Below are 23,575 nucleotides of genomic sequence, written 5' to 3'. Positions count from 1 at the left end.
GGAGCTACCAGGATAACTGGAATTCCCTCCACCTCTATCCTGCGAAGAAGTTTCGGCAGCAATTTGAGAGGAGGAAAGGCATACAGTAGCTTGTACTGCCCCCACGGGGCGACCAGCGCGTCTGCGGCGTCCGCTAGAGGATCGCGGGAGCGAGCTACAAACCTCCGCACCTTCCTGTTGAGCCGAGATGCCAACAGATCCACATCCGGGGTGCCCCAACGAAGGCAAAGTTGGTGAAATACCTCTGGATGAAGAGACCATTCCCCTTGATCCAGAATCTGGCGGCTGAGGAAATCTGCCTGCCAATTCTCCACCCCCGGAATGAATACCGCGGAGAGGGCTGGAACAAATCGTTCCGCCCAACGAAAGATGCTGGCCACTTCCATGGCCGCCAGGACACTCTTGGTGCCCCCCTGGTGATTGACGTAAGCCACGGCCATGGCATTGTCCGACTGGATCCGCACCGGGCTGCCCCGGAGCTGCTCGGTCCAGTGAATCAGACAAGTCTGATCGCTCTCAGTTCCAATACATTTATCGGTAACCTGGATTCTTCCAGGGACCAGAGCCCCTGAGCAGATCGTCTGCCGAGAACCCCACCCCACCCGGATAGACTGGCATCCGTAGTGACAATCGTCCAATAGATTGGAAGAAATGACTTCCCCTGACTGAGCATTGGTGATCGAAGCCACCAAACCAGAGATTCCCTGGTCCGTTCGCTCAGCCGGATCCGATTGTCCAGGGAATCGGGATTCCGGTTCCATTTGAGAAGAATCTCCTTTTGGAAAATCCGGGTATGAGCCTCGAAGGAGGCCACCATCAGTCCCAGAACCCTCATGCAAGTCCGCAGAGACGGCCAGTTGACGGTCAATAATAACTGAGTCGCCGACTGAATCTTCCTGAGTTTCTCCACCGGGAGAAACACTCTTGCTAAGGATGTATCCAAACTTAGGCCCAGATAGTTCAGTCTCCTGGTAGGGACCAGGGATGATTTCTGCCAGTTCACCAGCCACCCGAACTCTTCCAAAGAGATCATCGTGATCTCCAAGTTTAGTAACAGAGCCTGCGGAGACTCCGCATGGAGTAGAAGGTCGTCTAGGTAGCCTAGAACTGATATGCCCTGCTGTCGCAACAGTGCCAAAACTGGGGCCAAGACCTTTGTGAAGACCCGGGGAGCAGAGGCGAGACCAAAGGGTAACGCCGCAAACTGATAATGGTTCTCTCCCACGGAAAAGCGAAGAAAACGCTGATGTCCTGCATAAATGGGAATGTGAAGATAGGCATCCTTGATGTCTATGGACGCCAGAAAATCCCCCTGATGCAGGGAGGCCACTACTGTGCGAATGGACTCCATCTTGAATTTTTGTACCTGGACAAAAAGATTGAGTGCTCTCAAGTCCAGAATTGAACGCACCTTGCCCTCTTTTCTGGGTATTGGGAATAGGTTCGAATAGAACCCCTGAAAACGTTCTGTCCAAGGAACGTGGACCACCACTCCTTGTTGCATTAAATCCGTCACTGCCCCTCGCAAAGCTTCTAAGCAGTCCGGGGATAGTCGGATATTGGAATTGAAGAACCGCACCGGTGGAAGTGATCGAAACTCGATCTTGTATCCCGACCGTATGACCTCTTGAACCCATTTGTCTGGAATCCTGGAGAGCCATGGGTCCGGAAACCGGTGAAGACGTCCCCCCACCCCAGATATGGGTGGGGGCGCACCTTCAGGCTGTATTGGTCTTATCTTCAGGTCTGGCAGGGCCGGACCTTTGTTTACTCGACCAGCGCCCTTTGAATCCCCCTGGGGGGGCTTTGGAGGACTTTGCCTTATCGCCCGCCCCAGAGGAGCGAAAAAAAATTTTATGAGCGGAAAAGGAAGGTCCCCGTCTGCGATGCAGTGCTTTCCCCTTGGTAGTCTGTGGTAAAAAGGTGCTGCTTCGGACCCCACAGAGAGAGAAAGAGAGACCCCAAGGGCTCACCACCTGATGCACAGAAGCTTCTACCGAACTGCTCTCAGCACTGTCCTTACAGAACAGGAAGTCTTGTGAATCGATTTACCCGGGTAAAGGAGGAGGCTCCGCCCCTTTACACGCCTTCCGGCACACCCACCGCTACTCCACGAGCTAGCTGGGTGTCTCCAAAATGGCCGCACCCATGTAGGAGACATTAGGCTACGCCAAAATGGCGGCCCCGCGCGGCCTACGGCTCTGCCTGCGGAAGGATGGCGGTCCGTGCGGCCTGCGGAGGGATGGCGGTCCATGCAGCCTGCAGAAGGACGGCGGCTTGCAGAAGAATCGTGCGGCCTGCGGATGGATGGCGGCCAGTGCGGCCTGCGGAAGGATGGCGGTCCGTGTGGCCTGTGGAAGGCTGGCGGTCCGTGCGGCCTGCATCGCTATTCAATAGGTAGGTGCTTGACCGTATCACCCCTCTGCATGGCTATTTTCAAACAGTAACGCCAGCGGCGCCCTGTCCATCCCTGACTGAGCTCAGTCATGGCTCCTTCCTTTTATAATGCAGGCTCCTTGCAGTGACTTATGTACATAGTCAGTTCCCAATCCTGGAGTGGTATACCTGCAAGTAGGGAGATATGTGGAGTGTGTCACAGGATAGAGGGGACCCGGGATCATGAGGGTCCGACCATCCACAGAAGGGCCCGCATCTATTCCCAAAACCCGACAGGGGGGAGGGGGAACATTCTACTCACCATACCGGAACAGGCGGGCACCCACTCCTAACAGAACCCCTCTCCACCGAGGTGGGGGGCTGTCGACCAATACGGACGCTGTGAGTCAGGTTCTCACTGGTCGTAGGCGACCTGGCGAGACGTTTAACTCGCAGGGCCAGTCCCCGTCCAATGGGACTATGTCGCGGCTGACCCAGCGCGGAGCTAGGGCCTGCACGCGCTCGTAGGCCGGCTGGGGTGACCACTGGATCTCAACATCCAGCCCGTCGCCCAGCTCCAGCATAATTGCTTGAAGATCTCACAGGAACAAAAAAACTGGAGAGAAAAAACTAACTAAAAAAGTTTTATCCAAAAAAGCTTGCCAGGACCAGAGATCCCAGCAAGGAACTTAGGTCCTTACTCCTGACTAGGCAGAAAAAAAACTGACATCCTGTAGCAGGGAGAGAGAGGATATACCCTCTGGGACTGCCCCTAAGGTGTGGCCAGAACGTTTTTCCTGCCTAGTGTCCTACTCCTGTAGGGGGCAATATAACCCTACTGATATTAATCAAAGAGGACTGCATCTGTCAATGAGCGACAGAGAAAAATCTGTATTTTTTTACTAGAAAATAACTTAGAACCCCAAACATTTGATATATATTTTTAGCAAAGGCCCTAGAAAAAAAATGGCGGTTATTACATTTTTTTTTATGTCCCATGGTATTTGCACAGCAGTTTTTCAAAAGCAGTTTTTTGGGAGAAAAAAAAAACAATCTATAACCCAAATTTTTGGAAAATAAGAAAGATGATGTTATGCCGAAATAAATAAATACCTAACATGTCATGCTTTAAAATTGTACACGCTTGTGGAATAGTGCCCCTGTCCCCACGTTGGCGGAATGGTGCCAAACTATGGTACTTAAGAATCTTCATAGGTGACACTTTAAAAATGTTTACAGGTTACCAGTTTAGAGTTACAGAGGAGGTCAAGTGCTAGAAATATTGCTCTTGCTAAAACGTTTTTGGTGATACTGCACATGTATGGTGCAAACACCTTTTACATACGTGAGCGTGACCTATGTATGTGTTCGCCACTGCGTGCGAGCACGGGGGGACGGGGGCACTTTAAAAGTATATTATTTATTTTATTACATTTTTTAATTTTACACAGTCCCTTTAATTTTTTATTATTTTCTATTGTGTCACAAGAAATGTAAATATCTCATGTGACAACAATAAAGCATGACAGGTCCTCTTTAATAATAAGTTAATCTGTAATAAGACCCTACATCTCTCCTCTAGAATGGAAAAAAAATAATAATGATTATTCAATGCTTTCCCTCAAAAAAAAAAAAATGACCTTGTTTACATTGGCCATGAATCTGAAGTGGCGTCATGACGTCGCTCCCGCCTCCTAGGTCATAGAGATGAGTGAAGGCCATCTTTCCTCTGCTAATCTCTGTGGCCAGCTGCTGCCACTGGATCAGTTACTGGGCTTCCCGAGGAGCCAGGTAAGCTAGAAAATCACTGGAAAGCGCCGGGGGAGGGGTCGCAGCAGCAAAGCAATGACTAGGATCACTTTTAGCAGAAAGAACAGTGGCTGAGGAAAATTTCAATTCCTGAGGTTATGGCATTTAGCTGCAACCATATTCCTGGTATTGCATATATTGAAAATAGCCCCACCTAGTGATAAAGTTCTACAGAAATTGATACAGCAGCCATCAATTTTTGGTATCACCAAAAATATAATGTTAATAAAAATTTTAAGGCGCTGTACCTCGAGGTACAGCATCTCAAATTTCCATGACCATATTCCTGGTAAATAATGATGTACAGTTAGGTGGTTGGCAAGTGGTGCCCAGTGATTGTGTCTCACTGCTGATAGAAGCTATGTATAGAATGCCCACAACAAATATGTGTGTGTGTGTTGTGACAGGAAGTCAGGTAAATCTGGGAATGTAGTCACAGGAAGGAGATACATTTCCACCTGATTTAGAAACTTCACTGATACTATAGGGTGTTGGCTGCAGAGAGAGCCAGCAGGAAGTTGAAAACCATTCAGCTGTTCGGAATGAGGAGATCAAGGCCTCTATAATTTGTCCAGAGAAAATCTATTGAGTGCTGCCTCCTGTCGCTGTGTGGGCTGGGAGAGGAAGGCAGACAAACGGCTGCATCCTGACGCCATGTGGGTAGAGGACAGTCCTGTGTGCCCCCTGAAAGCTGAGTGAGCATGGGGAAGACCTCCTGAAGCGGTGTGCGCTCAGGAGGGTAAAAACGAGTGAAGACGTCTCAAAGGTGAGAAGACGAAGTGTTTCTGTGTGAAAGAAAACAAAGGGACATGTTCAATGGACAATGTTTGTGCTGTGTGAAAGCAAACAAATGGACATTTGAGTGTCTGCTGTAGGATCAGCAGTGTCGGCCCAACAGTAGGTTGGGAAGACTTCTTAGGCAGGTTCCAGCTGTGAGAAGGTAGCCGCCCACAGAGGCAAGGATTTATTTTGTTTTATTTTATTTTGATGTTTTGCTGCATGCACTTGTTTGAAGAAATTGGAAGAATAAACCATAAACTATTGTTTTCAACCACTCCTCGGCTATCTCCCTGTGTGCCGACCCCCCCAAAGGGGTCACCCATACGCCTACCACCAAGCTAATCCCTCACATATGGTGGAGGATGCAGGCATAAGCAGAGATCCCTGCAAGGAAGTGCAAATGTTTGATGAACTTTATCTGGTGCATGAGATTGCACAATCTATGTGTGCAGGAGAGAAGATCCTGACAGAAAAAAAAAAAGTGTGTTTTAAAGAGACAGCGGTCTCAAAATTATTTGATGAACTTTGTTGTGTCTGGTGCAAGTGACTGCACAAACTGTGTGTGCAGGAAAAGAGATCTTGCAAGAGAGAGAAAAACTACATGTGTTAAAGAGACAGTGGTCTGAAAATTTTTTGCTGGACTGTGAAAAATTTGTTTGTGGAGTTATTGAAGATGGGGCGATCCAAACGCCTGAAAAATGCAAAGATAGATGAAATGAGAGACCGGATTCTATGGATGGAGGAGATGCTACCATTTGAACCAGCCCCATCCATGCCTGAACGGAATCGGCTAAAGAGAAAAGTTGTTGTCCCTAGCAACACTGGGGCAAATGAAACTGCTATGGAGACGCAGGGTTCTCAGATGAAAAGTAAACCCAAAATGGGGGAGATGCTGAAACAACGGAGCTTTGCAGCTCAACAAAAGGATCACCAAGAGAGCATGGCAGGCTGGAAACAGAGACGCCAGCAGCCAATGGAGGCCATCGGTTTGGAAGAAACCGAGTATGTGTGCAGGGCTGAGTTGGATGCCTTGCAACGGAAAATGGAAGAAAAGGAACAAGCCGTGGAATTGCTTAAGATGGAGCATAGAAACTTGCAGGAAACGAATGAACTACTCAAGTCTCATGTGTCACAGTGGGAAGAAACCACTGCTCTTCTTTTGGTCGAGTTGCAAAAATGTCAAGACACTATAAAGGAGAAAGATACCATCCTCATGGAAAAGGAAATTGAAATTCAGACTTTGCAGAAGCAAAGTATGTGTGAAATGTTGGAGTTGCGTAATCAGCTGGAAAAAAGTCTTCAGTGTTTGGAAGTTACAAAAATAGACCTGCAGGAGTCGCAGGAACAGAATGTCGCTCTGAAAACGACATTGTCTCTCAGCGACAACGAGAAAAGTGAAAGAGAGGCTAAATTACTGAGTACTGTGTATGAGCTCACCACTTTGAGCAATGTGGTAGATGAATTACGTGCAGACTGTGAAAGTTGGAAAGGTGAAGCCCAACGTTTCCAGCAGCAGTTAAAGGAGAAAGAAGCCTGTGTGGCAGAATTACGGTCTCATTCCCAGAAGCTAGCCAATGAGGTGAAAGCTCTTATGCAGGGAAAAGGAGATTGTGAACATAAGAGGGAAAAAGTAGAGGCACAGCTTCTGGAATCGCAAGTCAAGGTGTCAGAAGGTGACCGCTTGTGTGCTAAGCTGTTAGAGAAAGCAAACCGATTGCAGGTTGAGTTGGACAGTGTCACAAATCGGCTTTCTCAAGCAGACAGCAAATCTAGAGAAATTGCGGAAGATTTTTCTATCTTGGAATCGCAGCTGCAAGACACGCAGGAACTCTTACAGGAAGAGAGGTGTCAAAGGCTGAGTTTTAGCACAAAGCTCAAACAAACGGAAGATGAGAAAAATGGCTTCCTGGAACAATTAAAAGAGGAGGCGGAAGCAAAGAAAAACCTATCAGAGCAAGTCGCAACATTGCAAGCTCAGATAGCGGATATGAAAAAACGCATGGAAGAAAGCGTTGGTTCATTACAGTGTGTTGAAGATGTGAAAAAGAAGTTTGATCAGATGCTTGGTGAAGAGAAGACTGTGTCTGCAAAATATGCAGAAGAACGCGCCCGTGCAGAAACCGAGGTGCGTGATAACGAGAGCAAAGCCCTGTTCTTGGCTCGCTCTTTGGAGGAAGCTCTAGAGTGTAAGGCTGAACTAGAAAGTGTTGACAAACAGCTGCGTACAGAAATGGAAGAATTGGTCAGCTCCAAGGATGATGTTGTGAAAAGAGTTCAGGAGCTAGAAAAGTCTAAGCGAGCCTTAGAACAGCAAGTAGAAGAGATGAAGATTCCGTTGCAGGAACTGGAAGAGGAATTCCAGGCAACAGAGGATCTGTCCCAAAGAGGGGATCGTGTGCCTGATGCAGTTTTTAAAAGGATCAGTGTTTTGGGGTCTGTCCTGAGTGAGCCTCAGAAATGTGATGACATGTGGCTTGAATCACCCCTTTGGAATAAACCGTTCCTTCAAAAACTTCAAGCATTGGAAAATGTATCATTAGAACTTCAGCAAACAAAGGAGCTGAGTAAGAAATGTGATGATTTCTCAGTTCAGGCTGAAAACCTAGTGGGGAAAACTAAGGCTGTTGGTGAAAACGTGAAGCAAATGAATAAGTGCCTTTCAGGGAGTGTTTCCAAAATGGAACTGGTGAAAGACGGGTGGCAGAAGTTTGATCGTGATCTTGAGATGCATTCCATGTGGAATTCAGATAGAGAAAAAGAACTAGGTGACCTTGAGCGGTCAAATAGTTCAGCAGAAAGTGCATTGAAGAAACCTGTAAAAGAATGTGTTGCAGTTCCATGCTTCTTCACTGATGCAGAGAGGAGGTCTATAATGGATACCACCCAGATCGCTGGGTTCAACTGTGTTGTTGCCTTTAACCCCTATGTTGGTGGAAGGAAAGTTGATGATGTTCTGGTTGGCTACTTCTGTGAAGAGTTTGGCAAGAAATATAAACTGAATATCAAATCAAATAGTAGGCCTTTACTGCGACTCGCTCAGGAGGGCGAAAAGTTTAAGAAGTTGATGAGTGCAAATGCTTCAGATCTGCCTATGAATATGAAATGTTTGAATGATATTGATATCTCTGGGAAAAGGAACAGGGGTCACTTTGAAGAAATGTGTGACAGCCTGTTGTCTCAATTGGAAAATCCTCTGCACAGCATCTTAGAGCAAGCAAAGCTCAAGAAGGAAGATCATTCCCTTTTACAACAAAAAGTCAATGATTGTGTACAGCTGTATGGAGAGGCAACTCAAGTCACAGAGGGATGTCAAGAGTCCCTACTTGGAACAAAGCTTAGTGAAGCAAAGGTTCTCAAAGTTTTGTGGAAAACATTTATGGATTGCAGAGAGAGGCGTCTTAAGAATGTTGAAGACATTAAGACTAGCCCAATTGAGTTGCCTATGGATCACGGTCCTCCATGGCGGATAGGACAAACTTGTATGCAAGACAAACTTGAGAAGGAGCGAAATGATGCCAAAAATGCAGTTAGGGAATGTGTATATGAGATGAGAGACAAACTGTGTGACATTTATGAGAAATCTGTCAATGAAGATGACAGAAACAGTTTCACCCGGAAGCTTGAGGATACTAGGAGGCTTATCAGTGAGTCAGCAGTGCTTGACACATGCGTGCCTGGAAATCTGTGTCCCAACCCTAGGGTTGAAACAAGAGGGGGGGGTATGTGACAGGAAGTCAGGTAAATCTGGGAATGTAGTCACAGGAAGGAGATACATTTCCACCTGATTTAGAAACTTCACTGATACTATAGGGTGTTGGCTGCAGAGAGAGCCAGCAGGAAGTTGAAAACCATTCAGCTGTTCGGAATGAGGAGATCAAGGCCTCTATAATTTGTCCAGAGAAAATCTATTGAGTGCTGCCTCCTGTCGCTGTGTGGGCTGGGAGAGGAAGGCAGACAAACGGCTGCATCCTGACGCCATGTGGGTAGAGGACAGTCCTGTGTGCCCCCTGAAAGCTGAGTGAGCATGGGGAAGACCTCCTGAAGCGGTGTGCGCTCAGGAGGGTAAAAACGAGTGAAGACGTCTCAAAGGTGAGAAGACGAAGTGTTTCTGTGTGAAAGAAAACAAAGGGACATGTTCAATGGACAATGTTTGTGCTGTGTGAAAGCAAACAAATGGACATTTGAGTGTCTGCTGTAGGATCAGCAGTGTCGGCCCAACAGTAGGTTGGGAAGACTTCTTAGGCAGGTTCCAGCTGTGAGAAGGTAGCCGCCCACAGAGGCAAGGATTTATTTTGTTTTATTTTATTTTGATGTTTTGCTGCATGCACTTGTTTGAAGAAATTGGAAGAATAAACCATAAACTATTGTTTTCAACCACTCCTCGGCTATCTCCCTGTGTGCCGACCCCCCCAAAGGGGTCACCCATACGCCTACCACCGAGCTAATCCCTCACAGTGTGTATAAATATATATTTCTTGCAGACTTTTTCCTCAATCTTCAGTAGAAAAAAAGTAATTTCTTTAGAAACACAGTGGGGTAGATTTACTAAAGCTGGTGCACTCAGAAACTGGTGCAGTTAGCCAATCCACTACTAACGTCAGCTTTGGCAATAAAACCTGGAAACTGATTGGATTCTATGCAGAGTTGTACAAGATTTTGCATGCACCAGTTTTAGTAAATAACCCCACTATTTTTCAATACAATTCCAAAGCCAAACTGCCCTTTTGCATCATAGCATTTCGTTTAACAGAACAAAGACAAAACACCAGTGGGAATAGATTTTGCACCTTCTATCTAAACTTCAAACAGATGTAAAGCCATAAAATAATTCTGACCTTTATTCATTCATACATGATTACTTAAATGTATTTTTTTTTGTAATGCTTGCAATGTAATTACTTACCTTTGAGTTGATATCAGTTTCTCGCAATTACCAGTAAAGTAGAACCTGACTTCCATCTGGCTATCTAGTATCTCATTCCAGGAAAATGTATTATTCATACCCTCAGTCTATCATGATTTTTGTGACTGTATGTTGCTTTACAGGTTGAACCTCACTTTTGTTTTTTGTCTTTTTTTTGCAACGGTTCAGGAATTTTTCTTTTTGATGTATATTGTATATTGACTTGATTTTTCTTTTTTGGATGTTTGTGATGCATCACTGGTTTTGTTTTTGCTAGACTGGTCCAGGTTTTAAGTCCCTGCCTTGTAGAACTTTAGCACCTCATCCATCCTTTGCGGTTTTAAGGTGGGGTGCTAGTTGTTCAGGGTACAGACAGGTTTATGTTTTCACATTTCTGTGTTCATGCAGGCAGTTAGGCAGAGAGTAGGGGGCTCTGGGGGAAGGTCTCACCAGCTCTCATTGGAGTACTTTCATCTCTAGGTGGGGTTTATGTAGGGGGGTCTTTAGCTGGTTAGGGTAAGTGTTGTATGTAGTGGGTACAAGGGAGGTCTTTTTTTTTTTTTGGGGGGGGGGGTCTCTGGGTTTTGATGCTGATTTTTTATATTCATATCGATGTGCTAATAAACTTTTTGTAGAGGTAAATCAATAGGGCGTGTTTATCTTTTCTTTTTTGTTTTAACATTTTTTTGAGGCCAATGCTGTATTACCCTACAAAAAAAGCTCATCTATACACACAGTAAGTAGAACAAAATCTGGGACTGCTGGTTGGCTGTCCCGGATACGTGTCTATAAGTAAACATCGACACTGAAGGTCATAAATTTATCTAGTAATTCTAGCTGCTGGTGCAATTACACCCTAAATTGAGCCCACAACTGTCTCATTCCACATCGTCTATGTGGCCATTTGCTCCTTTTGATTGCACTCTTGCTTTTTTTTGTATTTGGGGGTTTTTTTTTTTTCACCCATTTTTTATAAAGCAGTTGAGGATGGCAGTCCTTACTTAATTATGTTGTACATGTCTTCTGTATTGGATATCCAAAATCTTTCTTTTTATGGAATTTCAATATAACAAAAATATTTGAAATGAAAATATAATATACCTTCCTATCTATTTACTAATGCTAGTAGAATAAGGCTTAAACATTGTGAATGTTGAATGAGATAGTTTACTTCAGCCTTAATAATACCTATGCTACAGCATGCAGGCCAGCAAAGCACATTTTGTCTTCTGTTATGTAGAAAATGCCTGTGAAATGTCTTTCTTTCACAAATCTATATGCACAAAGGGCTTCAATTAATCCAGTGGACGAGGCATATTAAAGAATGTAATTATATAGGGAGAAGGAGCATCCTAAATGGTGAGAAGATGCTCCAAAGTTGAGAAAAAAAAGTCAGCATATCAAACATTAAAATGACAATGTTCCATACTTTAAATGCCTGTGACCTGTTTATTCAATCTTTGCAGCTGACCTGGCAGATCCATGCAAGTTCATGGCATGCGATGACTTCTCAGAATGTTCCATAAACCCAGTGACCAAAGAGGCAACTTGTATATGCAAGCCTGGCTACAAAAGTATTGATGGAGAACTATGTCAAAGTATTTGTGACCTGGAACCCAGCTACTGCTCTGAAGGTGAAATTTGTGAAATTGAATCTGGGAAAGGAGCAGTTTGCAGGTAACAATAATCAGTTTAACTGTTAATGAACTATTTGTAAAACTAGTACTATATAATGTGGTGGATTTTGGAATAAACATAAGTTTAAACTCTACAAACCTAGTGCACTATTTTTAGCAGAATTTAAAAAAGTCCCTCTATCTTCCTATTTATACCAGTCCAGTGCTGCTGTCCAAGGTGAAGGAAAAAAAACAAAAGAAAAAAAACGAATGCAGCTGCCACCTTTAACCACTTAAGCCCCGGAGGATTTGGCTGCTCAAAGACCAGAGCCTTTTTTGTGATTCTGCACTGCGTGACTTTAAAGGACAATTGCGCGGTCGTGCGATGATGTACCCAAATGAAATTGACGCCCTTTTTTTCCCACAAACAGAGCTTTCTTTTGGTGCTATTTGATCACCTGTGTGATTTTTACTATTTGCGCTATAAACAAAAAAAGAGCAAAAATTTTGAAAAAATAAAACTCCCATTTTTTTATATGAAATCCTTCCCCCAAAAAAATGTAAAAATCAAAATTTTTTAACATTTTAGGCCAATTTGTTTTCTGCTACATATTTTTGGTAAAAAAAATCACAATAAGCGCATTTTAATTGGTTTGCGCAAAAGTTATTGTGTTTCCAACTAAGGGAAAGATTTATGTCATTTTTTTTTTTATTTTTTTTTAACGAGTAATGGCGGCGATATGCAATTTTTTTGGGGGGACTGCGACATTGCAGCGGACAGATCGGACCCCTGACTGACATTTTTGACACTTTTGGGGGTACCAGTGACATTACTACAGTAACCAGTGCTTTACATATGCACTGTTACTGTAAAAATGACACTGGCAGGGAAGGGGTTAATTTTATTAGTGATCAAGGGGTTGTGTGTGTCCCTAGGGGTGTGTTTCTAACTGTAAAGGGGTGTGGCTTTTGATGTAACCACAGAGACATACAATCCTACATAGCAGGATCGTATGATCTCTGCTGTTACACCAGGGAGAATGGCAGGTGGCTTTGTTTACATTAGCCGTCTGCCTTTCTCCCTCTCCACCGGGAGATCGCGAGTGACTGGCGGACATCGGGTCCGCTGGTCACTCGTGCGGGGATGCAGCGGAACGAGCAGGGGCGGGAGCGCGCCTCCGGCGGCGTGCGCTCGCCCCCTGCAGGCTCCTGGCGAGCGACTTAGTACTACGTCACTTTGCCCAGAAGGGGCTGACTGCCTCAGTAAATATACTGTGGGCGGTCGGCAAGTGGTTAAGGATTCGTAATCTGCAATATATTATGTTTTTGGTTTGGGGTTTAGATAATATGCTTCAAGGAAAGGCGTATTTTATGTCATATTCTGTTGTTTGGTTAACTGGTATGACTAGTCTCACACTGCATATCCAAGAAAGCAGCAGCTGAGCTAAAAAAAAGATTTAAAAAAAAAATCACAACAACAAGCAAAATGAATCTGGTGCTAAAAGCGGCATCCTGCTGTGGTAAATGTTTAGCAATTTCTGGCTTTACTAAAATACTGAAGCCACCAATCATCAGATATAAACATGCTTGGCATTCAATTTTTGTTTGTCTCTTTTGTTTCAGCCTTAATGAAGGAAGTTTGCCACTACAGTAAGCACTTGGCTGCTCTTCTAGGTGTCATCTGGGTCAAGCTAATGACTAAGCTGATCCTTGACTTTGACCCTGACTGTCTGCCTAATATGCCGTCACTAACTTGATTATTATCAGTTAAATTAGGTTTTGTTTCTTCATTTAAATGCATAAGAATCATACCACAAATATACAATAATTACATTGGTGTTTGAGTGTACAGCTGCTTAATGTTTAGGAAAAGGACAGAAACACACCTACGCATATGGCAACTGTGTTTATTCCAAGCCAAGAATTTCATGACTGTTCCATGAAATTTAGAAGTAGAAATAAACTTTGGAGTTACCATATAAATAGATAATGCTGAGCAATATCACAGTTTTTTTTTTACTTTTATATAACTCACAATTCCTTTTCAAAAACATGTAATGGAGTTACTAGTATTTTCAGCCTAAATTTAAAAAAGTAAGCCCATGAATACAACAAATATGATAATTCTTTGAAAGGAAAGACTGCACAGGCAGCTAGTCACTGTAGTTACCCATAGCAGGATGGTATAATTGTTATCATTACATATTCCTTATTGGGCATCCTGCTATCAGTTACTTCACTGTGGGGGAACTGAGATAACAGAAAATTCCTATCAAATACTTACAGTAATTTTCCTTTCCTGATAGTCTCCATGGCAGCCTACGTGTGGGCTAACCCCGCCTCCACTCCAAGGGTATAGGACCCCCCTCCCATAAATTTCAGCTCTCAGGCACAGCAGGTGTTCCATATCTTAGCTGAATCCAAGACGAGAGGGTGGTAACTCCGGCTGCCATGGAGACTATCAGGAAAGGAAAATTACGGTAAGTATTTGATAGGAATTTTCCGTTTTCCTGTCAGTCTCCATGGTAGCCTATGTGTGGGAAATAACTAGCTCACGCCACATGGGTGGGAATGCTTTAGCAAAGAAAACATTAATTCATGCTATTTGCAGACAAAACAGTCAAACCAAATCTAACTGAGGACAGAGAAGCAGGCTCCACACAATAGTGGGTCATAAAAGTATTGACCGACGACCATGAAGCCGCTCTGCAAACTACATCTGGAGCCACGTGCCGCGAGGCCGCCCAGGAAGTAGAGATACTCCTTGTAGAGTGCGCCGTCACTGCCTCCGGAGGAGCCAGCCCCTCAGCTCTATAGGCCTGCTGGATAGCTGCCACTATCCATTATGCGATAGTCCTGGAAGAAGCAGGTTTACCTCTGTTCTTTCCTCAGAACAGGACAAAGAGGTTGTAAGACTGCCTAAATGGTGCAGTTGCTTGAAGATAGACTTTTAAGGACTCTCCTACATCTAACGGATGAGGATTGGACTCATCAGATGACCGGAAGGTAGGCAGGACGATCTCCTGATTCTGGTGAAACACCGAGGTAACTTTCGGATTTGAATTCAGCATGGGTATCAGAACTACCCGATCTGGGAAGAAAGTCAGAAATGGTTCTCTACATCCGAGGGAACTTAACTCAGAGACCCTTTTAGCCGAAGTAATGGCTACCAGGAAGACAGTCCGGATGGTCAGATCCTTGATAGAGGAAGAGGCCCGTTTTTGAGAGGGCATTTAGGACAAGAGGTAGATCCCATTTTGGAAACCTAGGTCTTCTTTGGGGATTGAGCCTGACTGCTCCTTTGAAGAACTGTTGAATCAGTGGGTGTTGGGCCCACATGACCCCAGAGAAGGCAGACAAAGCCGAAACTTGGACTCTTAGAGTTGCCACTGAAAGGGGCATATCCAGACCAGCCTGAAGAAAACTTAGTATTTCTTGAATCCCAGGGACTGAGGAAGACATACCTTCTGGATATGCAGACTTCATGAATCTTGACCAGATTCTGCAGTATACCTTATTAGTACTTGGTCGTCTAGCATTCATCAATGTGGAAATGGCTGTAGATGGGCAGCCAAGCGATTCCAACCTTTCCCTCTCAAGAACCAGACCGTCAACCGGAGAATTGCAGGACAGGGGTGTACTGATGTTCCCTGAAGAAGCAAGTCTGGTCTGAGGGGAAGAGGGACCGGGTCCCGATAACTCAGCTGTAGGAGTAGCGGAAACCATGGCCTGTTCGGCCAGAAAGGCGCCACCATCACTACCTCTAAATCTGCCGCTTGAAGTCTCTGCAGAAATTTGAGAATGATGGGTACTGGAGGAAAGGCGTAAGCCCTGCTGAACTCCCACCTGTCGGTTAGCGCATCTGTCCCGTAGGCTTGATGGCATTTGCCTCTCGTAACATACTTCTCCAACTTGTGGTTGCAAGGAGAGGCGAACAGGTCGACTTTGGGAGATACTCCCAACGACAGGATCCATTTGAACGACTCCACATGGAGAGATCACTCGTTGTGGTGCAACTGGACTCTGGACAGAAAATCTGCTTGAACATTCTGTGAACCTGGAATGTAGACTGCCAAGATATCTATTTGGTGAGTCTGGGCCCAAGACATAATTGGGTCTAACTCTCGTAGTAGAGAGAGACTCCATGTCCCACCTTGTCTCTTCACATAAGACACTGCCGTGGTGTTGTCCATCCGAATCATTATAGATTTCCCTTCCACCAGGTGTTGGAAAGATCAAAGAGCCTGGTAGGCTGCTCGGAGCTCCAGTATGTTGGAGACTGGTGTGTGTCTCTGAAAAGACCACTTTCCTTGTGTCATCTCTGTCAAACAATGAGCCCCCCAACCTGAGTTGCTGGCGTCTGTTGTGATTATAGTCCACGAGACTGGTATCAGAGAGTGACAATTGAGCAGATTCCTGCATTGCAGCCACCAGAGAAGACTAAGTCTCATGCTGGAGGAGATATGAATTTACTGATCCCTCTCTTATGAGTTCCATTGTTGTAGGAACCCTTTCTGGAAGGACCTCATACGCCAAAGAGCCCATTTGACCATTGGAGCCGTGGACACCATGGTGCCAATGATTTTGAGGCACTGAGAGGCTTTCAGCCGAGGAGAAGAAAGAGCTGGAAGGATTCTCTCCCTCACTACCGGTATCTTCTCTAATGGGAGAGAGATTGAATTCTCTATGGTGTCGAATTGCGCCCCAAGATAGACTAGGCGCTGAGTGGGCTCCAGCTGACTTTTTTGTAGGTTTAACAGCCAGCCAAACTCTTTGAGGGTCGAAATGACCTGGTCTCTGTGTGTCTTTCTCTTGAGACAGCAGCAGAAGATCGTCTAAGTAATGATGTAGACGTATTTCTTTCAATCTTATGAAGGCCACTACAGCCAGAAGAACTTTGGAGAATACTCTGGGCGAGGTAGACAGGCCGAAGGGTAGGCAAATGAATTGCAGATGCCGATTCAGAACACAGAAGCGGAGATATTTGTGAAAGTCGGTTGCCACGGGTACATGAAAGTACGCATCTTTCAAGTCTATTGAGGCGAGCCAGTCTCCTGGCAGTACTGCCTTTTGAATAGTTGAGAGTGTTTCCATCTTGAATTTTTCGTTCTTTATGAACTTGTTCAGGTATGTAAGATCTATAACGGGCCTCCAGGCCCCGTTCTTCTTCTGGACTAGAAAGAGGGGTGAATAAACACCTTGAAATTTTTCCTGTTCTGGAACAGGAACCACTGCTCCTTGAGCCACCAAAGCGTCTACATAGGCGAGCAAGACTTCTCTTCTCTCTTCTAGACAGGGCAAATGAGTTGGAATGAACCGTGGAACTGGATCTGCCAGAAATGACCATCTGTGGCCTGTAGAGACTGTCTTTACGGTCCAAAAGTCCGTGATTGAGGCCGTCCAGACATGCTGAAAATGAAGAAGACGTGCCCCCACCTGGCATGTCTGAACGGGCCCAATCTCAAAAAGATTTAGTGGATTCTTGTCCAGCAGGCACTGGATTTTTGGATGACCTCCGAGTAGAAGATTGACCACCTCTCCAATTTCTCCGGAAGTCTCTATTAGGTTTGTAAGAGCGTGCGTCTCTTGATCTCTCCGTGTATTGCCTCCTAGGTTGGGGCTTCTTCTGACCGAATAAACGTCTATCCTGCGGGAGGAAGCCTGACTTTCCGCCAGTAGCCTTAGCAATGGCGCTGTCTAATTTATTCCCGAAAAGGGAAGTACCCTCGAAAGGGATCTTACACCATGCTTGCTTAGAAGCTGGATCCGCAAGCCACGGGCGAAGCCACAAGGCCCTTTTTGCCGTCACTGAGGATAACATAGATCTGGACAGAAGGCGCAGAATATCAATGGATGCTTCTCCTAAAAATACTGAAGCCAACTTGAGTTCATGAATAGGAGAGCTTTCAACAGCTTCTTCTGAAAAGCTTCCAAGTTTAGTCTCAATATCAGATACCCAGACTTCCAAGGCTTTAGACATCATAGCTAATGCCATAACAGGTTTGCAGGCCGCTCCGGCCATCACATAGATCCTCTTTAAGTCTAGATCTATTTTTCTATCCAAGGGATCTCTGAAGGAAACCGCGTCATCCAGGGGCAAAGTGACATGCTTTGCTAATCTTGTAACTGCCGCATCCACAAGGGGAGCAGATTTCAGACGGGCGACATCTTCAGGTTTGAAGGGATATAATTTCCCAAGTTTGGAAGATAGGGAAGACTTACTATCCCCTTTACTCCACTCTTCAGTAATCACCTCTTGTAATTCAGAGAGGGAAGGAAAGCTGATACGCTCCTTGCCAAGGTGCTTGAAGAACTTCCGCTGCTTTTTCTGGGGAGACACAGGATCCTCCCATCTTAGAGCTTCCTTAATGGCTCTGATCAGGGGTGAAACCAGGGCAAACTCAAAGCCGCCCACTGCCGCTTCTTCTTCCGAATCACTGTCAGATGATTTTGCAGAAGTAATGCTCGGTTGAGAGGGGCCTTGATCTTCCTGCACTTCCGCTGGAGAACTGGATGTAGTGGGACCAAGTGGTGGGACCGTACCCCATTCTTTCAGGGACTGTTGCACTATTCTCTTCACTAGAGATTCCAATCCATGGTCCTCGTGCACCCTCTCACCGGCTGCTTGAGCAAAACATAGCTCACATAGGGATTTGTCCTCCGGGACATGCGCCCCACAACCCCAACAGGCTCTCTGGTATGTGCGGTGACTCTGGTGTTGTTTATGGTGTCTGGGGGAGGAATTAGAGCGTCTCCCTTGCTGCCTACTCCCTGATGGAGATTCATGGCGCTTTGATCTGGAGGATGAACTCCCACGAGGTCTGACAGGGTCTCTTTCTTGTGACAAATCAGGCCTGGAAGAGCTGATGGAAAAAGAGAAAATTGGGGAGACACTGGATTTAGCCATGAAACAGGGACCAGCTAGCCCTCCCCCGCCCCCCTGAAAAATGCCAGCACCCACCTGTTGTGAGAGGGCTGGCCACAGGAGGGCGGTGACGCAGGATCCATACTTCAGGCCAATAACCAGACTGATAAAGAAAGGTAATACACATCAGACACCAGGATAGTGATACATTGTGAGGTAGCAAACCATCCGCCCCCTCCACCCCCTCTGCAGTCAAGTATCCATTGCACATACCTGTAGCAAGGAATCCAGAGACACAGGGAAGCTGCCGCAACGCCCACAGTACTTTCCCAAGGTACAGGGGAACCGTCAGCTGCTTAAATCTCCCGCTGGAATGACGTCAGCGGTGATGTGGCCGCGATCGCTAATGCGCATGCGCGAACCAAGCCTCGGCTTCGTTCGTGACGTACTGCGCATGTGCGGGACTACGAAGCGTCCACCGATTGGTCGCAAGAGGCAGAGGAGGAAGAGGAAGGGTTGCTGGAACGCAGGAAGCGTTCCAGCGCCATTGGGGCCAAACAAACACTGCAAAGTGATAGAAAGAGATACAAACAAAGTGTACATAAATGACAAATACCGCTGCCATGAAGGGATGCAATGTGAATCTTCAGACCCATGTCAGAAAACGCTGGCCAAGCTTCAGTCAACCGCAGAGAGCAGGGGAATTTAAATGTCACTCACCCGCCCGTGGCTGGGCCCTGGACATGCAGACACCATCCAAAGTATCCTGAGGTAAGCCGGACAATAGTAAGACATCAGAATTGTAGGTCCTTGGAGGAGGACAAAAAAGAAACACCTGCTGTGCCTGAGAGCTGAAATATATGGGAGGGGGGTCCTATATCCTTGGAGTGGAGGCGGGGTTAACCCACACGTAGGCTGCCATGGAGACTGACAGGAAAAAAGTGTTTACCCCTTTTTTTTTTCTTCATTCTTTTTTTTTTCCTACCTCCTTTTTTCTTTTTATTTCTCTTTTACCTCTTTCTTTTTCCATCCTCACTTCATCCCCACTTTTTCTAATTCGCCTCTATTACCTTTAGAAATGCTCTATCATTCAGCTTCTAATCTATGTTGATCAATACAGTTGGATAGATACAGTATATCAAATTATACTTTGTGCTATTTTCCACTTTCTCAATTAACTTTGTTTAGAGTGTTGGGTTCTTTAGGGGCCAGTTCACACCAGAACATGGTTCGGTAAATCCATGTTCTGTGCATGCTTCCCATCCTACATTCAGAATGCAGTGCAGTTGCAACCTGCAGCGGGTGTCAATGAATGGGCTGAAATCACCAGGATCGCATGTGAATCACACAGCACATTCCTTTGTGATTCCTGATGTGAACCAGCCCTTAGGGCCTATTCACACCAGATGCAATGGGATACATTTTTGACTGCACTCCAGCTGCATTGACAGTGCAAAATATGGGCATCGTTCAAGCTGCATTTTTCCACACTGCAAAAGCACAGCAACATGCACAAATGCATGTAAATGCATGAAAATGCAATAAAACGCAGTGCGGTGCACATAAGGGCTTGTTCACACCACCTGCTGCATTGCAGCGCAGTGGCCGGTATGTGGTGTGATCCAGCTGAGATCAGCGTAGTGATGAGTGGCGGCTGGTGCTCCATGGGCCGGGGGGGGCGGAAGACGGACCGCACTATACCCCCCCGGACCACACCAGGCCGCACACCATACCCCCCCTGGACCACAGTGAGACAGGAGAGAGGGGAGACAGGACAGGGGAAACAGGACAGGACCCCCCCTCACTCACCCTGCCTGGATGCAGCAGCAGGCGGCATCGGCTTCTTTCCCCTGTCTTCTGTGTCTCCTCCTCCATGCCCAATGGCATGGATTCTCCTTTCGGCCAATCGGGAAACGGGTCTCAAAATCCGCTTCCTGATTGGCCAGGAGGATTCGAGCCCACCCTTTTTTTTAGCCTGTGAGAGCCTCTGGCTCTATCCACATGGTTAAAAAAAAAGCCCCATTGAACTCCATTCGTCCGGTGCCCTACATGTAGATTAGGGGGCCGGACACATGGATAGCCCCTGCGCCCCATATACACCAGCCGCCACTGGTAGTGATGATGTGCTGAGCTTGGCAGATCACTGTTTCCTTTTTTTTTTTTTAAAGAAATGTTATTGAGATGTAACACAGACCTCTCATAAAGTTCAGTTGCCAGATGTGCTTGATGAATATATGGTATGTAACTCTCTGAGATTGATTTTATACTGCATAAAAAAGCTTTCCTCTATCTCTGTGTATTGGGTGAAATGTTAGAGAGGGATCATCGTAAAGGGAGGCTGTGGTGTGCATTGTCCAGCTTTAATAAACTTGAAAGTGATTTGACATTAACAGTGTGCAATTTCTTGCTTTCTTACAGAAACAGGGTCAATTTCCCACTCTCAAGCCGGACATAGATGGTTCAAATCTTGGCCAGTTCAGCAGGAACCGGCCAAGATTCGAACCATGTAAGCCCAGGCAGAATGTACCCAAGCTGATGGATCAATTAACTTGGGTACCAAAAGCCTGTTAGACTTTATCTGCAATTGCTGCAAGTGGCTGCTAACAATAATCACTGTCTTTTCCCAGCAGGGACAGCTTCCCCCCCCCTCCACTAGGAGAACACAACGACTCGGTGGAAGGGATTCCCCTATCAACAATGTGTTGATGGTGGAATCAAGCTACTTTCTTTCCTGCAAGCCGTGCAGGAAAGAAATTTGCTTTGTCTATGGCCATTATAATTGTACTTATGAATTGTCACCTACCACTTGTTCTTTCATTTTTTTTTTCTTTGGTTGAAGTTTTCTTTAATCAAAAAAATCCTAACAATGCAAGTTTGTATCTGAAGTCACAAGACACCAATTCTAGGTCAGGTTTTGCTGCTATAATGTAACTGTTGTGTCTAATTATTTATACATGTGTACATGCTGACCCTGAATTCCATAGGCCATAGTGCATGTGATCTATTTGTATGCATATAAACATTAATGGAAACATATACATGGGTACAACCTAAGATAAGACTGTGAAAGCCAGTTTTTCTAGTTTAGGTTTACACATGTAAATGGAACAGTGTGAATAGACCATAGCATACAATGCAGCAGCATTAAAACCTGTAAAAATTACAGATCTGAACGCAGCATATTGCATGTGAATGATCATGAGCCCTAAGGGAGTGAGAAAACATGAAAGTAAAAACACACGGGAACATGATGTGGCATGGCACAAAGTGAGTTTGGGAGCTGAAAGATAAATTAAAGGATAAAAAAAATAATAGGTAAAATAAAAATTATACATGCACAAATTTTTGCAGGTAAAAAGATATGAATTTATTCTATTTTTACATGAACCTACAAAGTATTGCACCCATGATCAGTGGGACATAGGTGCAATGTCAGGCTCCTGCACACTCTCCCTTTAGCTTTTGGCCTGTACCTCTGTACTGGCTTTCAGTTTGAAAACTGGAGGAAGATTCGAAAGAATGGGGTTGAGGGTGTTCAGTCCTTTAACAATATGTTGCATGTTACACCCTAAATAGGGGTATAATATATAACATGTTCCTAAAGGTGCACCTACTGTATCCCTCATAGAATGACCTGCAGATAATTAATATTGAAAGCAACATAAGACGATCAGCCGGTTAAAACAATGGCTATGTGTAATACACACAGCAGACTAAGTTGTTTATTTCCCTTTTCCACATGAAAAAGATGCCAGATTTGTGAGACAGGAGGACTTATGAAAAGAAAATATAAAGAGAAAAACGTGGGCTATATTTTTTTTACCTTATCTGCACTCTGCAGGATGGCATCTAAGACAAATATATGCCTACAGCACAAACATTAATATGCCACTGCCATTTAAATCCATTAAAATAAAAATGATTTCTATTGGCTTAGCATATGAGTTATACTAGGAAGAACAAGCAAGTGCTCATATCTTGCTTTATATTATTTATTTACTTAGTGGCTCCACTGCTGACCTTTTTCCACAGCTGTCCTTTTCTATTTCAAATTCTCCAGTAATCTCTGTAATAAAATACAACAAATGGCATAGAGAGCCCTTAAAACATTAATTGCACTTACTGCTACTAGTAAATAGACTTGAGTCATAGCGAACTGTCGAAGGGAAATCACAGAAGACATGTTTTTATCATTTCTTTTTCTCCTTTCATGCTCTACCTAAGCACTGGCCCTGTTTCTAAGTTAAAAGAAACAGTCCTTTTATGACTGCCCTACTATAGGTTGCATTATTGTTTTAAAGAAAAGAGAATTACTGGGCTTTTCACAGAAATATTTAAATGGATAGAAGATACTTGATATATATGTACATTAGTAAGGTAATATACACTAAATACTTAAACAAAGATAAGTGAAAAGGAGAAGGTAGGGGAAGATAGTTAAAAACACAAGTTAATGAAAAATCTGAAGCACAGGGCCTAATGTAGAATAGACCAGTGGTCGCCAACTTTTCGGACCTTACGCATCACTAAGCTAATAATTTTGAATTTACATGAATTTTAACGCCTTATACACACAATGCTCCAGCTCTCTGCCCCCCTCCCCCTAGATCATACTGCTGCCTTATACACGCAATGCTCCAGCTCTCGGCCCCCCTCCCCCTAGATCATACTGCTGCCTTATACACACAATGCTCCAGCTCTCTGCCCCCCTCCCCCTAGATCATACTGCTGCCTTATACACACAATGCTCCGGCTCTCTGCCCCCCTCCTACTGGATCATACTGCTGCCTTGTACACACAATGCTCTGGCTCTCTGCCCCCCCCCTCCCACTTTGCATCACACCGCTGCCTTACACAGACTTATCATTGGATCCAACCTTCTTATCCAGCCTTGTGGTCAAGCTCCATGCTTCTTCCCACAGTCTGTGATCAGCGCTGCCATTGGAGGTCCCCTCCTCCTTCACCTCCCCATCTCTGAACTCCTCCCAGCACCTCCCTCTGAGTTCACAGGGAAACTACAGAGGAGGTATCAGGTATCAATGTGCACTGACAGTATTGACTGGAAACAACATTGGGTGGTATACATCCACCACAATGTTCATTTGCGGCAGAACCCCTGATAACCACTAAGATTTTCTCATAGACTATCAGTGGTCCGTGGACTACTGGTTGGCAACCGCTGCAATAGACAGTACATTGACACTGACATCTCCATGACCAAGATAT

The 23,575-nt window shown here is 45.1% G+C and overlaps 1 protein-coding gene across 1 annotated transcript in view; it reads left to right on the top strand.

Annotated features, from left to right (window-relative positions):
- Nucleotides 1-23,575, top strand: part of IMPG1 (interphotoreceptor matrix proteoglycan 1) — a 348,223-nt gene that overhangs the window by 290,070 nt on the left and 34,578 nt on the right. Inside the window, exon 15 of the mRNA XM_082249671.1 lies at nt 11,335-11,545. Within this exon, the coding sequence (XP_082105797.1) occupies nt 11,335-11,545 (211 nt within the window). The remainder of the gene's footprint in view (nt 1-11,334; nt 11,546-23,575) is intronic.

This window comes from Pelophylax lessonae (genome assembly GCF_965119305.1).
Source record: "Pelophylax lessonae genome assembly, chromosome: 3".
NCBI lineage: Eukaryota > Metazoa > Chordata > Amphibia > Anura > Ranidae > Pelophylax > Pelophylax lessonae.
Note: the sequence above shows the minus strand (reverse complement) of the source record. Positions and strands in the feature narration are given on the sequence as shown.